At 32.7% G+C, this 16,415-nt stretch overlaps 1 protein-coding gene across 1 annotated transcript in view; it reads right to left on the bottom strand.

Annotated features, from left to right (window-relative positions):
- Nucleotides 1-382: 382 nt before the first annotated feature.
- Nucleotides 383-16,415, bottom strand: part of LOC129222180 (uncharacterized) — a 33,166-nt gene continuing 17,133 nt past the window's right edge. The window contains exons 3-4 of the mRNA XM_054856649.1: nucleotides 12,481-13,668; nucleotides 383-663 (exon numbers count right to left, since the gene is read on the bottom strand). Of these exons, the coding sequence (XP_054712624.1) occupies nucleotides 491-663; nucleotides 12,481-13,668 (1,361 nt within the window). The 3' untranslated portion in view covers nucleotides 383-490. The remainder of the gene's footprint in view (nucleotides 664-12,480; nucleotides 13,669-16,415) is intronic.

The raw sequence follows: 16,415 nt of genomic DNA, 5'->3' as shown, positions 1-16,415 counted from the left end.
TCCTGTGGTTGGATGCTGGATGTTATGAGTGGATGCTGGATACTGTTTTCGAGTAAAAAGGATAGTGTCAAGTCGAGAGGAGGTCGTTTATAAATTATTCGATTCCGATTCACATGAGCACCTGCATTATAATCATGAATAAACAAAATTAAAGGAAGCGGACATCAGTCAACGGTTAAGAGGAAATAATAAACAATTCGTGATTGCTCAGGAAAAAAATAGTTCTGCGGTATTTATTGGACAAAACATCTACCGTCCACCATAAAAACAGAAACGCAAAGTGGTGTTATTACCACTGAACAGCTTTGAACACTATAAAGTAACAAAGAATTTCGCAATAGAAAAATAATGCAATTCTTATGTCGATTTTGGCGGTAAAAATTAAGTTTGCAACAAAAGATATGTTTTTCTTTTAAACATAAAAATTGGCCACATTGTTTCTTGTTGTGTAGAACATTTTATTGTTGTGTTAAAAAATTGTTTCAATACTCTAAGCAGTCGAAGTAGTAATTTCTAAGGAGACGTTTCTCCTGTTTATCACAATAGTAGATGCGATGTTGATTAAAGACGCAAGTGAACAGAAGATCCCTGCGTAAAAGAACGTTGTCTGACCTCCAAAGCGATCAAATGCAATTCCAGACAGAACGCACCCAAGTCCAGCTCCTAAGTGGAAGTAATAAAGAGAAAATTAGAATTGAAAAATATTCACTTTTTTATTTATGAATTGTAGAAAATGTAGAGCAAAGTGTAATTGCTCAGAAACTTAACTTTTCCAAAATGAAGAAATTGGAATTTTGTTTTAAAAATTACAGTACAAAAAGAAAGAACAATGTATTTTGAAATAAAACTTTCATTAAAACATTGTTTTGCATTTTTTGGCAATAAACTTGTACCTTCAAAAAAAAAAAGTGGAAAATTTTTATAACGAACGGTTGGTATTTCTTTTTTCTACACGCAATCGGGGGATGGGGGGAGGGGGAGATCATTATGCCGGTAGGAAGATTTTATCTTACAGATAGAAGTTATTTCTGTCAAATGTTGGTTTTTGACATTACAACTAACTTTGTAGCAAAAAACGATTCATCCACCCATGCATGATTAGGCATTATTTTCCTTTGAAACAAGAAGTTCTGTCTAGAACTAGACGAGCCTACTTTCCCGTACACCAATACTACTTTCTAGTACCTGATCAATATTCTCAACAAGAAGTTCTGTCTAGAATTATACGAGCCTACTTTCCCGTATACTCATACTACTTTCTAGCACATGATCAATGTTCTCAAAAATAGCTAAAGTCGCAAATTGTTTCAAACATGTTTTTTTAATATTTTAAGCTAATTTCTAGGAATAAAATATTCCTCACTCATCTAAAAAAAAAAATAAATGCGTAAAAAATAAAATAAAAAATTAAATTAAATTAAAAATAAAAAAAACGAACAAATAAAATAGCAGCACCTTTTAAACAAAGCAGCTAATACACTTTTTTCCATAAAAAAAAATCTTTAACAGCTTTCAAAACGAAAAAATAATAATTAAAATTAATAAGCTCATTAAAATAAATACATCATATCAAAAAAAAAAAATCGTTTATTTTTCCCCTGTTGCCAAAAATAATTTTTTAAATGAATTAATGCACTTACCAAAATAAATAAAAACAATAAAATGTCAACTTAAAGAAATACTTTTCATTGTCAAAAAGAAATAATAATAATAATAATCGTCTGCGCATATCTTTATGTAGAAACATAAATCACTTCGAGTTTATTCCCCGAAAACTAAATACCTAAATTAAAACTTTAGCGTGAAAATAAAAAAAAGTCATATCAACAATAATTATTTCGCAGTTAAAACCATAGCTGCGGAGTCGGAGTCAATCTCATTTTGAGATAAAGGAGTCGGAGTCGAGTATCCGAGAATCGGACTTAGTCATTTGTCCTCCGTGTATAAATTTTTGCCAAAGCCATGAAGTCAGGGTCGAAGTCGGGGAGTCGGAGTCCGATTAATTGTCGGGCACAGGAGTAGGAGTCGGAGTCAGGTGCCCCTAAATTCTCGGAGTCGGAGTCTGGCGTCAAGAGCTATTTCTAACAAAATTTGATGAAGTAAATCCGCCTTCAAGTACGGAATCTACATTGACTTTCAGTTTCCCCGTAGGCACTAATGTTGAGGGATTTGAACTGTTCAAAATTGAACGGAAAATTGCTCAAATTAAAAATATATTTTATATATAAGTTTTTTATCAAAAGCTTTTTCCTACAAAGTTTGTTTGAAGCATATTCGCCTCATAGTTCAGAATTGCCTTCAATTTCCCCGTAGGCGCTAATGTTAAGTTTTTTTTAGCTGTTCAAAATTGAACAAAAAATAGTTCAAATCAAAAAGTGAAATATGGGAATGAGGTGTCCTCGTCGAGATCTTTCGAACAAAAAAATGTTTGTTCGAATCGGACTATTCATTCAAAAGTTATTGGGGGGGGGAGACAGACAGACAGACATTTTCCCCCATCTCAATACTCTACTTTCCAATTTTTAATTTTTCGATATTTATTTAATTATTTTATTTATTTTTGACTTTTTTTTTTGTTTTTCGCGATATTTTTAAGATGCATTAAGCCTTCTTTCATGCTTTTTTCTTCTTTTTCTGACTTTTACTGGGAAACTAAGCTAAAAATAGCTAAAATCGCAAATTTTTTCAAACATATTTTCAAAATACTTTAAGCTGATTTCTAGGAATAAAATTTTCCTCACTCATCTAATCCGGCTCTTTTCCCCCTACGCACCAAAACAACCCTAAAAAGGGTTGGCATAAGAGAAAGGTTGCTTCTAAGCATGAGATTTCCTCCCCCCCCCAGTCTAGAATGATCTTAATTTCGTAGGGGTTGACATCATTGTAGCTTTATCAGTATGAGTTTTGTTGGCGAAAAGAAATGAAACGTAAGTGGAATTTATTTTGAGTTATGTACGTTTCATTGCGGTGCAATACATGCACTTAATTGAATGTAGTCTTAATTTTGAATAAAGCAAAAATAAATAAATAAATAAATAAAAATTAATTTGAATTTTGACATCTTGAATTCAAATTATGTTTTTCACAATCACGAGTGTGTGTATGTAGGCGTGTGTGTTTGTGTGTGGGGCGCATGTGTGTTTGTGTGTAGGGGTATGTGTATGTAGGCATGTGTATTTGTGTCTGTGTGCTGGCATAAGTGTGTGGGTAGTTGTGTGTATGAATGTGTGTGTAGGCATATGTGTTTGTGTCTGTGTGCAGGCATGAATGTGTGGGTAGTTGTGTGTATGTGTGTGCATGTTTTTGTGTGTGTATGTGTAGGCGTCTGTATGTATGCGTGTGTGTATATGTGTGTATGTGTTTGTGTGGGTGTGTGTGTGTGTAGTTGTGTATGTATGCGCGTGTGTGTAGGACATGGATGCTACCTGGAGACGGCTTTCGCTATAGGAGCAGCATCGTGAGGAGCCGGTCGACGGTGATGGCGCGGAGGGTGGCGGTGGGAAGATAAAATGATAGGACGCCAAAAACAGTGAAATGAAAGCAATAAGCAATCGTGATTGCTCAAAAAAAAAAAAAAAAAATCGCTTCTGAAAACATCAATTACCTTTTATTATTATCATTTTTCCAGTTTCAAAAATCATTGTTGATAAAACCGTGGCAAAACTTGTTGGGAAAAGCGTCCAAACATCTCCTTTTGACAGAGCTGAGATTAGAATCGCAATATATAGACCAACTAATAGATCGTTATCACCAAAGGTCTAGCAATCTAACAGTTTTGCCACCCTCGGCGAAACGGGAGACGCCGCCCCCTCCTCAAAATAAGAAAAAAATTCCTTTTTTTTTTGTCCTTATAAGCCTCATTCTACTATTTAAATTATCATATTTCTTGAGAACAGCAAGAACATTGGAAGTGCATTGCATTTCTAATAGCAACAGGAAGTTCCGTCTAGAACTAAACGAGCCTACTTTCCCGTATATCCATACTACTTTCTAGTACCTGATCAATATTCTTAAAAAAAGCTAAAATCGTAAATTGTTTCAAACGTATTTTTTAAATATTTTCAGCTGATTTCTAGGAATACAATATTCCTCACTCATCTTTAAAAAAAATATAAAAAAAAACAAAACAAATGCAGCAACTTTTTTTGAACAAAACAGCTAATACACTTTTTTCCATTAAATAAATCTTTAACAGCTTTCAAAACTAAAAAATAATCATTAAAATTAATAAGCTCATATACATCATATCAAAAAAAGAAAAAAAAATAGTTTCTTTTTCACCTATTGCCAAAAACATTTTTTTAAATGAATTAATGCACTTACTAAAAAAAAAAACAATAAAATGTCAACTTAAAGAAATAATTTTCTTTGTCAAAAAAAAAAAAATTGTTTGCGCATATCTTTATGTAGAAACATAAATGACTTCGAGTTTATTCGCAAAAAATTGAGTACCTAAATTGAAACTTTAGCGTAAAATAAAAACAAGTCATATCAAAAATAATTATTTCACAGTTAAAACCATAGCTGCGGAGTCGGAGTCAATCTCATTTTGGGATAAAGGAGTCGGAGTCAAGTATTTAAGAATCGGAGTTAGTCATTTGCCCTCCGTGTATAAATTTTTGCCAAAACTACGAAGTCAGAATCAAAGTCGGGGAGTCGGAGTCCGATTAATTGTCGGGCACAGGATTCGGAGTCGGAGTCAAAAGCCCCTTAATTCTCGGAGTCGAAGTCTGGAGTTTGGCGTCAATAGTTATTTCCAACAAAATTTGTTTGAAGTAAATCCGCCTTCAAGTAAAAGGAATCTACATTGATCTTCAGTTTCCCCGTAGGCGCTATTGTTAAGGGATTTGAACTGTTCAAAATTAAACGGAAAATTGTTAAAATCAAAAAGATATTTTATATACAAGTTTTTCTTTAAAATCTTTTTCATCCAAAGTTTGTTTGAAGCAAATTCGCCTCACAGTTCGGAATTACCTTGAATTTCCCCGTAGGCGCTAATGTTAAGTTTTTTGAACTGTTCAAAATTGAACAAAAAATAGTTCAAATCAAAAAGTGAAATATGGGAATGAGGTGTCCTTGCCAAGATCTTTCGAACCAAAAAAAAAGTTTTTTCGAATTGGACTATTCATTCAAAAGTTATTGGGGGGGGGGGAGACAGACAGACAGACATTTTTCCCCATCTCAATACCCTACTTTCCAATTTTTAATTTTTCGATATTTGTTTAATTATTTTATTTATTTTTGCCTTTTTTTTGTTTTTCGCGATATTTTTAAGATGCATTGAGCCTTCTTTCATGCTTTCTTCTTCTTTTTTGACTTTTACTGGGAAAGTAGGCTAAAAACAGTCAAAACAAGAAAACACTTCACTTACCTCTTCGCAACAGATTCAGCCTAAAACTGGATTTTTTTGTTAAAAGTACGAAGTTTCTTATTAGTATCATAGTTGTGATACTATTCTGTTGCAGACAAAGATTCATCCCCTTCATTTTCTTCAAAAATACCTAATAACTACGAAATTATACATACATTGCCACTCATCATCGTTGACAAAATTAAAAATTATAAGTTTACTACATTTTTTAAATGTTACTTGCTGTATGGATTTATACTAAAAGTTTGTACTGAAATTTAATGTTTGAACCTTTAAATACAAATTAATAATGCTAAAAAGTTTAGTTTGAAGTAAATGTTTAAGAAAAATAACTGATTATTTGATTGATATTTTTGATTGATCCTTAAACCAATACTGCTTATATCAATAATTTTTATTTCCCCAAACTATTTCTTTAACAATTTGCTTGTCTGGAAACATTGTTATTCTCGAAATCGTCACCTTTAGTCACCGTCTTGTCTATCTCGAAGCAATTTTCCTCAAGTCAGGGTAAGTTGTTCCTTTTCGGCTTTATGTAGTATAAAATTAATTATAAAAAAAATCTTACGAAATACAACTCAAAAAACAATCGTTTTATAAAGGGACATATATTACTCGATTTTTAGCTCGGAATACTAATTCGGAAAACCAAGTTTTTATAACGAATTTTGATTTTGATTGAAAAACGAAACTTGTAACCCCGCTTGTCATATATATATATTAGGGTGGAACGAAAAAAACAAAATTTTTATTTTCGAATTGTAATAGTGCAGAAAAGTTGCGATTTGGTGAAGACTTACAAAACAAAACAAAAATTTTTAAAATCGGATAATATCTTCCGATCCCGCAACAAGCCTAAAAATTTGAAAAAAAAATTGGAAAATTTCATGTTTTTTAGCGATTTTTTGAAAATTTTGCTCCAACGTTTCTTTTTAATACTCTAAGACGGAAAAGTTACGATTGGTGAAGCCTTCAGAAATTTAAAAAAACATATTGAAATCGAATAATACCTTCTGATCCAGGAACAAGAATGAAAAGTAAAAAAAAGTGAGAATTTCATCTTTTCTTAATGATTAAAAATAAAATTTTTCTTGCTGTTTTTCCCCCCGGTGTTACAGGGAAAAGCCTTTTAAAAAACCCTATATTACACATAACCATTAATTTATTTTTTGACTTTTAAAGTATCTTCTAAACATGCAAAACTACCATTCTTTACAATAATTTATTAAATATTTTCAAATAATAGAAAGTCACTAACTTCACACATCTTTTGACAGCTTGCGTATGGCAGGGGAATAGTTTTATATCCCAGTCGGGTATAGTGCCTGTTACAATAAAATTTTCAATGTCTTTGTTATGACCGTTTCGAAGAAAAGGTGGAGAAGATAGCTTTGTCGTGTTCCAATTAATAATCTCTGTGTAATCTTCTGCTTCGAAATTTAGAGATGGAATGAAACTTTCTAATGCTTTTGCCTTTAGAAAGCAACTCTCTGGCTTTTAACACACTTTTAAACGCTAGTTCTCTTGTGTGCCTCCTTTCATCAAACACCATTGCCATTAATAAGTTTTGAAGATGCGCAAATAGTTTCATTCAATGGCAGGGTAAACAACTTGTTTTAGATTGTCAGGTAAGTATCGACAGGTTTGAATTGTTCTGTAAACATGAATGGCACCGTCTGTGAAATTTTTGCGGTTCTTTACTTCAAACCAGACCGGCATGTAACATCGCAAAATAAAAGTCACTATGTGTTTTAACTCACCTGATAGGATCGATACACTTACGTGCAGTCTAAGAACTCTATTTGCACAAGTGAGCCATCTGGAATGTGAGAGTGGGCCAGGGCCACGATTTGACAAATCATTTGGACAATTGCCACCCTTTATAGCTTGAGATATATCTAAAAGATATCTTTGATCCTTGCTCAAGCACTTTCTGTTTACATCTGGAAATGTACAGTCAATTGCTTGAAAACCTATTAACGGCAATTTTTTGCAACCTCTGAGCTCTCCTACTGATCCAGAAAACGAACTTGGGCCAGTTGTTACACCATACAAATGCCGAAAAAGATGGCGAAAAGGAAACTCAATGAAATGTAATAAACAAATAGCCCATTGCAATGGTCGTCCAATATAAATTTCAAATTGACGAATCGCGCCACTTTTCCACCCAGTATTGATTTTAGTACCATCGCAACCTACGATGGCTAAACCATCCAGTGAAATTCTTTGTTCATTTCGATATAATACAATGCTATTCACTATGTCTTTGGCTGATCCAGAGTTTGGAGACACGTGGCCAATATAAACGGAATCAGGTTCTTTGATAATAGAAAATGTTCTTCTTTCACTGTTTGACAAAATTGCTTGGATTCAGTTTTATTTAAAAATAAAGTGTCATCTTTTCTTCCGTCAAAATAAATACCCCGAACGGAGTCTTGTTTAATACCACTTTGCAGATGTTTTCTATTTTGGCTTTTTTCTCTATTTTTTTGTCCATCAACAACTTTGGAAGTATCTGTTTCAGTCACTAAGTCAACGTCTTGAAGCACACTGGATGCTATGGCAGCAGTTGCACGATCAGATACGCTGTAGTGCCGTAGTTTTCAGCTTAATCCTCATCTGCCACCGGGTTTTCCTCTCTGGGTCGGTTGACTTGTAATCATTATCAGTTTCTCTCTTGACTGAACAGCTTGGTTGTTCTTCATTTGAAAGATCAGATTGATCTTTCATGACTGAAACGCACTCAGAAACTTTTCGTTTTAAGGCATAGGCTTTTCTTTGAAATCTTTTTTTCAACCTTTTTGTTTCCTTTTGGTCCAAAGTTCCAATTTTTCCTATGCCATGATTCCTCTGAAGATAGAGAAATCTTTGTTCAGAGATCAGTATCTTTTCAGATTTTTCACACGTACATTTCATGTAAATTGGACATTCACAAATGTCTGGGGTCTTTTTACAAGTGCAAATAACATTCTTTACGCACTTACAGGCAGAGACGTCAAAGGGTTTCCTTCTTCACTTTTAAATTTATCAATCCTTTCTTTACACTTTGGTTTATCCTTGTCTCGGTTGTAAGATCTCATGAAATTGAGATTTTTTGTAGAAGATATCAATAAACTGAGCAATTCTTCTCAGGGAAACTGTAGGAATCGAGGCCTTATCAGAGATACATTTAACTTTTTGTCCTTAACAATGGAAAAACTCATTTCCGTATTATTGATTTTTCTAGGCAACTCAAATCTCTCTTGAAAGCAACTTTGAAGTACATTTTCATAAGTAGGGAGCTTATTTGTTGGCAAATCTCTCGGGTGGCCAAACATAGGGCACTCAAAGGACTTTCTCGTAATTCTTTTCTGCAAAGATGGATTCATGTTTGAAACACGTTAAACAGAGCAAATAGACATCACACGCACATTAGAAACATCGAGAAATACTGATGCCAGTACGACTGCTTTATTCATTTAAGTAAGATACCTATAGACACAAACCAACTAAAAAGCTCATAAATTCAAGATCGTGAGGCGCTAATGGGGCGTATTAGATGCATACACTGTACTGAGCGGCATAAACAAATGAGTCTCGCGGAATTAAAGGACCATGAGAACTATTTCACAGGCAGGCTAGTACTAAAATATCACATTTATTTTATAAACAAACGTTCTTTCATTAGTATTTCATACCGAACTTATGAGGATCGTTAAACTAAAAGAAAAAAAAGCTGAAAAAGGGCTTAAAGTTTACATTTTTTAAAATATGTAGGTTCGTTGCGCGATTGAAAGATATTGTTTTATTTCAAAAAGATTTTTTTTTTGCTTTGAAGTCTTCACTAAACGTAACTTCTCCGTTCTGTAGCCTGAAAAAGTACATTGAACCAAAAATGTTAAAAATTCGGAAAAAAACCCTGAAATTCTCAACTTTTTCGATTTTTTAGGCTTGTTTCTGGATCAGAAGGTATTATTCGATTTCAATTTGTTTTTTTATTTCTGAAGGCTTTACCAATCGTAACTTTTCCGTCTCAGAGCCTTAAAAAGAAACATTAAAGCAAAATTTTTGAAAAATCACTAAGAAAACACGAAATTTTCCATTTTTTCAAATATTCAAACTCGTTGCGGGATCAGAAGATATTATCCGATTTTAAAAATTTTTGTTTTGTTTTGCAAGTCTTCACCAATCGCAACTTTTCCGCACTATTACGATTCGAAAGTAAAAACTTTGTTTTTCTCGTTCCACCCTAATATATATATATATATATATATATATATATATATATATATATATATATATATATATATATATATATATATATATATATATATATATATATATATATATATATATATATATACACAGCGGCTCCCAAGAGTGTTCGTACACTTTGAAATTTTTTAGTAAAACCAAAATAACGCGAAACTGAATTTGAATATGAAGTCCAATATTTTTTCACATGATTCCTGTGCCATTCTAAATCAAACCCTGTAGTTTTTTCAAAATATTGACGGATCTTCTTTTTGAAATGGGTCAAAAAACGAAGAGACAAATAATGCGCCACAAAAGTCATCGTACGCTCAAATATTTTCAAAAAAATTCATGATTAAAATTATCGTATGTCGTTTTTTTATTATTTTTGCATTGTGTTGACCCTTAAAAGTCATTTAGCTTTAATTTTTTGTTTATTTATTCATTAATATTGTGCTTATTACTTTAAAACTGCTGGTATTCGTAAAAAACAATAAACACCATTCGAAATTTGAATTTTTTCCTCACAGTAGCGGTAAATTGGTTTGTAATTTCTCTAAATTAGTTAATTTAATCCATTCTATAGTAAAGTGCTTGATAAAATGCTTTAAAGAAAAGCATTGGACCAAAAACAAGGTAAAAAAAGTTCAACCGGCAAAGTTGACAAAACGTGATCGGAGATTTACAGAAAAAAAGAAATACGAAAAATACACATTTGAGTGCTGTAAAAGTTTCTGCAGAGTTAAATGAAAATGTTTACATTTAATTTTCACCTAAAATTGTTCGCTGAGTTCTCTGATTAGCTGTATTAAATGGGACCTCTTCTTGCAGAAATTTTTTTGGCTGTGCGAAAAACAGAAAGCTTACACTTTTCGTCGCAAAATCAATGATAAATAAGCTCAAAATGTTTTGGAATTACGTCTTACTTACAGAAAAAAAATGAATTCAACATTTTGTTTGAATGTTATATAATTGTAAATAGAAGAAAAAATTAAGAACCTTATCTTTAGAACTTAGTTGAACCAGTTAATCAGGACGGTGAACGAGTTCTTGTGTGAGGGTGCATATCAGCATCAGAGCTTCGTAGTTTAGAATTTTTTGATGAAATAATGAGTCATGCTGTTCACTTAAATATTTTAAAAACCAATTTTAAACTCTTAGCCAAAAATTTGGTTATCAGAAACAACTTTGTATTTTATCACGATAATGATAAGAGGCACACGGTTTTCAACGTTTGCGCTTAGTGCCTCTAAAATTGCCCTACAGTTTAGAAAATACCCCCTCAATCTCCAGATTTGAACTTTATGTAACATATTTAGAGATATCTAGAGGCTAGATTACGAAAATATTGCTTTGAGACGAAAATAGAGCTAGAAACAGTAAGACTCGAAGTGTGGTTGAGCACTTACTCAAAAATTAAGCAAAAAGAGAAAGAAAAATGAATGAAATTTATACCCAGACGTTTAAAAGGTGTTGTTGATACCGCATTATATTCTACTAAATAATAAGTTAATAAAAAGTTAGATTATTCAATAATATATATACATTTTTTAAAGTGTACGAAGACTTTTGTGACCTAAAATTTCCGGGAGCTTTTAGTTTTTGATTTAAAAAAAAATGTTTTAATATTTTAAAAAAAAACTTTCATGTAGTTTTGTTGAAAATCGATCATATATCTTATAATTAAATACCTATTCCGAAACATTAATTCTAACCTATGGATAGGGTTCTATTTCATTGAAAGTCGTATGTGTATACACATACGAACACTTTTGGGATCCACACTAATATAATCTCACTGTATAGTAATTTGGGGACACTCTGACACATACCTAGTAATTATTTGTGGATTTAATAACTTGTTTTTCTTTTAAATATTTCTTCATTGATTCTAGCATCAGACTGAAAACTAGATTTTGCCTAATAACATCTAAAATCATATAAATACAATCAAAAACACATAAGCCAAATGACCACTTCTCTCTTAACTGCGGGAGATCTCGCCATTTATCTACGGTAATAACAGGAAGAATTTAAAGCAGTGATCAAAGAAATAATACGTTGGAATAAGCATTAGTTTCACGCACTAAGCACACGGTAACGATAGTAGTACAACTCTAACTTTTTTGCAATGAACATTTTCTGCATGTAATCTGGGTTTGATGGACATTTTCTACACGTCTCATGGAGCCCTTTTACAATCAGCAGCACATTTCCCCAACTTCTGTCCAGCAATATCTTTCTCGGTAATAGCAACCGTACTCACCACAGTAATTTTTTTGGCTTTCGAAATCTCTTGCTGTGTACTGTGTTTACATTCATCCCGCGGTTGTCGATTCGTTTAACTTTGCTGTATTATGTTTAAGATGTAATGTTACGTTGTACTTGCGAAATTTTAGAAAAAATAAAAAATAAAACCTTTATGTGGTACAGCAGGAACTATGCAAAAACATTTAGCAGGCTCGTAAAAATTTTTATGTTTGAAATCATCGTTATAAATTTACACAAGCTGTATTGGAAATTACATAAATCGTCCCTTTAGTTCACTTGAACTAACCATCAAAAGTTTGGTGATATGAAAAGAAAATAAGAATAACTCTTAAATTTTCGGTGAAGCAGAGTCAAAATGGCGGCAGATGTGAAATAAATAGTTAACACGAAAATATCAACGTACGAAAAAGTATATGAAGTCATCATTTAAAAAATGTAGACAACAACTCATAAAAAATATACATCGATACTTGGAGCATTTATCCCAGGCAAAATATGTATGTATTTTTAAATTTTTGTTTGTTATAAACTTTTCGTAAATTAGCGATTCATACTTAAATCTGTATATCAAACAGGAAAAAATAATAAAAAATCACTGTACATACCTCCTTCATAGGATGCAGCAAGAACGGATTGTATAGTAGCTTCCATCCCTGGTTTGGAATTCGATTTTCCATACGCAGTCATCGCGGGAAAATACACGCCATAGGTTAATCCATGTAAACTTTCGATGGGCAACATGAACCAAGGATTCTGGAAGTAGCTGTACCAAAAGAATCTAATTCCGTGACAAAACAAAGCCAGAGTAACCACATTAAAGTGCTTCAATCTTTCAATAACATTATTCGAGAAAAACATGAATGGAATTTCAACAAAGCACTGAATTGTTTGCGATAAGCCCACTAAGAGACGGTTGCCACCCAAACTAACAAAAAACCAAGATAAGTGAAACCAAATAAGGCTTGTTGCCATGCCATTCATCAACACTCCACCTAGGAAAGCTATGAATTCAAGTGAGCCAAGAACATTTCTAATGTCTTTCAGTATATTTTGAGATGGTTGTGGTTTCACTAAGTCAACTCGTGCTAAATTCCACAATTGCAAAGCTGTGAGTATTGCCATAATGCTCCAAGATGGATAGTAGCTATTCGTAAAGTCGTTTAGGAAACCTGCAATTGGAGCTATTATGCCCCAGCTCATGGCACCCCAAAGCCGTTGCCGTCCAAAATCGGATTTGGTATTTTGAAGTATTTCATAGCATGCAGTATCAGATAATGTGAAAAGTGCATCAGTACACGTTTGGGATATTATCAAAAAGAGTGTGAATAGCCAGAACTGATAGGTTTGAAACACATTTTCATTTTCAGTAGAAGAATAATTTTCACTTTTATTCTTATGCTGAGAATGCTTGCTGCAACAGTCGTCGAAAGAATTTATTCCAGGATCGTAGCTGTGGGAGAAATTTTTTCCGTCTTGAACGGGAGAAGTAGTACTGTTAACAGTCCTAATTAAACATCTATTTGCAATTTCAGATATGTTGCAGATCGGTTCAGTATCTGACGACGTAATCCTTGGGATAGGAAGTAGAAGAAAATAAAAAACTCCTTGAATTAAGGTTAAGATGATTATAATCCATTTCAGCTTATTAAAGTAATCTGTTATAAATCCAATAATTGGCTTGCTAAAAATCAAAAGCAACTGATAACTTGTGAAAACTGCTCCCAATGCCGTTGCAGTTAGCCCCAGTCTGTTTTTTGCGACTACAGCAATGTACGGTGAAATGGCCCCTATTCCTGAAAATGATGAAGAGGAATTGATAAATGTTCCTAAAATAATTTATATTAAAAAATATGAGCATATTTTATTAAATGGGTAATTTACATGAACTCTCTGATTTCGAATGCTATCTTTTGACATTTACAACTTCCATGATTGTATTCTTTAAACATTTATTTTGTCAGTAATACACATATTAAAAAGTTAGGATGCAAAGTATTTTTTTTTTACCAGTTTCAAAAATTATTGTTCTTGGATATTAAAAGCATTACAACTTGCGTTGCTGTTCCAGAGCACAAAAAATGTTCTGATAAATTTAGTCTTCGGATCGTTTACAAAAACTTCGCTCCGGTAAAGTCAGAATGACAAAGTTTTTGACAAAAATCTAATAATATGCCCTTTTTTTAGGAACTTATGTGTTCTTTTAAGATTTCGAGCTTTTCTTCACAACTGTACAGTCATTGAATAGCAATAAAGTAATTTTTCAATGTAATATTACTGTTATTATTTGTTTCAAATATCCGTTCATATTTGAATCGATTATTGCAGAAAGTCACATCTTTTTCAAAATTGAGTTAGCTGTGGTTTTCCCATATTTGTATGTAGATACAGCTACTAGTGTAGCAGGGAAGTCAATACTTGTACAACAAATCACTTTATTTAGGGGTTACATTTTTCGTATAGTGCAGAATGGGGATAAGTTCCGGACTTGTGCCCCTTCTGCACTAAACGCGAATGAAGGAATAGTAAGACGCAATGGCAAGATCATAGAAGAAATAGAATTTTTGGCGTAGTGAAATAAAAACAAAAAACTCCTTTGATCTAGTATAATTTCGGTAATGGAAAGTTCGTCAGTTCGGGGGGGGGGGGATTCGAAATCACAGAATCGGAAGAAAATTCGCTAATTTCTCAGGTATTTTATTAACATCACTCTAGGAACTGCGAAAAAGCTGCATGCTTTCAGTGAGATATACGCTGGTCAAAATAAAAACAACACTACAGGAGACTGTGGTGTGGAAAACCGGTAGCACTAACATAGTGCCACCAAAAGCGAAAGTTCTCGCACGTGATCGAAAAAAGAAACAAGTACATATGCGCCACAATAGCCCCCCTATCATCTAATCTACTCCCAACAGAACAAAAAAACAACATGTGTAACACAATAACACAAGCACAAAAAAAAATAGTAACACAGTTTCTTAATTACGATTTTTTAATGTTCTTCATTATCGGCTAATAGTTATATCTCATCAAAATTCCCCGCCAAGAAAACCTTTAACTTTTCCGCACAAAAAAAAAAAAAAAAAAAAAAAAACTGCATCCTAAACTCAAAAATCCTCAGCCATAAAAAGTTATGATATCTAGTTTGCCCGCCAAGTATCTGCCAAACTATCATCCTCCCTCTTCTCCTTTTTCATCACAGCTACTTCCATTAGAACCTCCTCCCACCTACAACTCCTCAGAAATATGGACAGATCTTTTAAATTGTGTATCTTGTTTGGCGGGAAGCTTTTTGCTCACCAAGCAACCACTTCACTTTGAAAAGTTTCCCGCCAAACAAGATACACAATTTAAAAGATCTATCCATATTTCTGAGGAGTTGTAAGTAGGAGGAGGTTCTAATGGAAGTAGCTGTGATGAAAAAGGAGAAGAGGGAGGATGATAGTTTGGCAGATACTTGGCGGGCAAACTAGATATCATAACTTTTTATGGCTGAGGATTTTTGAGTTTAGGATGCAGGTTTTTTTTTTTTTTTTTTTTTTGTGCGGAAAAGTTAAAGGTTTTCTTGGCTGGGACATTTTTACAACAGGGTTGTTTTTGATGAGATATCACACCTTTTTGCATTGATAGTATTACTTTGTCTGTATTTTTAGAATTGAGAACTTCAAGTCAGAAAATTTTCAATTGAAACAACGCTGTTTTGTGTTTTTATGGAACAATAATGGCTAGCCTAATTTTACGTCAAGTTATTTTCTGATTATTAAGATTCTATGTTCATTTTACGAGAATTGGGCGGTTTAAATTTATTAATCCTTGTATCCTCTCTGTTGCAAAGAAAACTTTTTGGATAATAAAATACTATATTTTGAATTATATTCCTTTCGAGTATTTTACAACTTCGCAATAAATTCTATTACAGTTTCTTTATTTGACAGATTATTCAACATTTTCATGAAGGTTTCTTTAAATGTTTTACAGCTTGAGGGCTATTTTAATCTAGCTTTTCACTTTTTGTTTAGTTACATTTTTTCTTAAATCGTGGATTATTTTACGTTTTATGGGATAATTTTAATTGTTTGGTGATTTATCTTTTTCTTGATAGAAGTCTTTGTCTTGTTTCATACCTAGTTTTGTTTAAAAGTTCATTTAAAAAACGAAATAACGCATGTTATCAACAAGCAAAAAAAAAAAAAAAAAAAACTAAGCCATTAAATATTTTAAATTTGAATGTGTCAGAAGATCTATACAACTTTACTCGATGTCAAATCGCGGATATCCCAAATTTGCCATAGCGAATGCGCATGTTGCGCGCGGACTAAGCTCATTAAAAGTCTTGCTTAAGTTAATTGCAAACATTTTTTTCAGCTAACAAATTACTGCAAAGCACGGATATCCACACACGTATTTCATATATTTTCAATTCATTACGTGTTGTTTGAGAAAAATCCATTAATTTAGAAAATAAGCAAACCAATAAAAAAAGTGCTATTTTTCGCTTTCAATTAAAAACTTATATGTGCCGTATTCATATGCGTACAGTTTC

Source organism: Uloborus diversus, chromosome 1, assembly GCF_026930045.1.
Source record: "Uloborus diversus isolate 005 chromosome 1, Udiv.v.3.1, whole genome shotgun sequence".
NCBI classification, from domain to species: Eukaryota; Metazoa; Arthropoda; class Arachnida; order Araneae; family Uloboridae; genus Uloborus; species Uloborus diversus.
The sequence above is the reverse complement of the archived record's forward strand: the minus strand, read 5'-3'. Positions and strand labels throughout refer to the sequence as shown.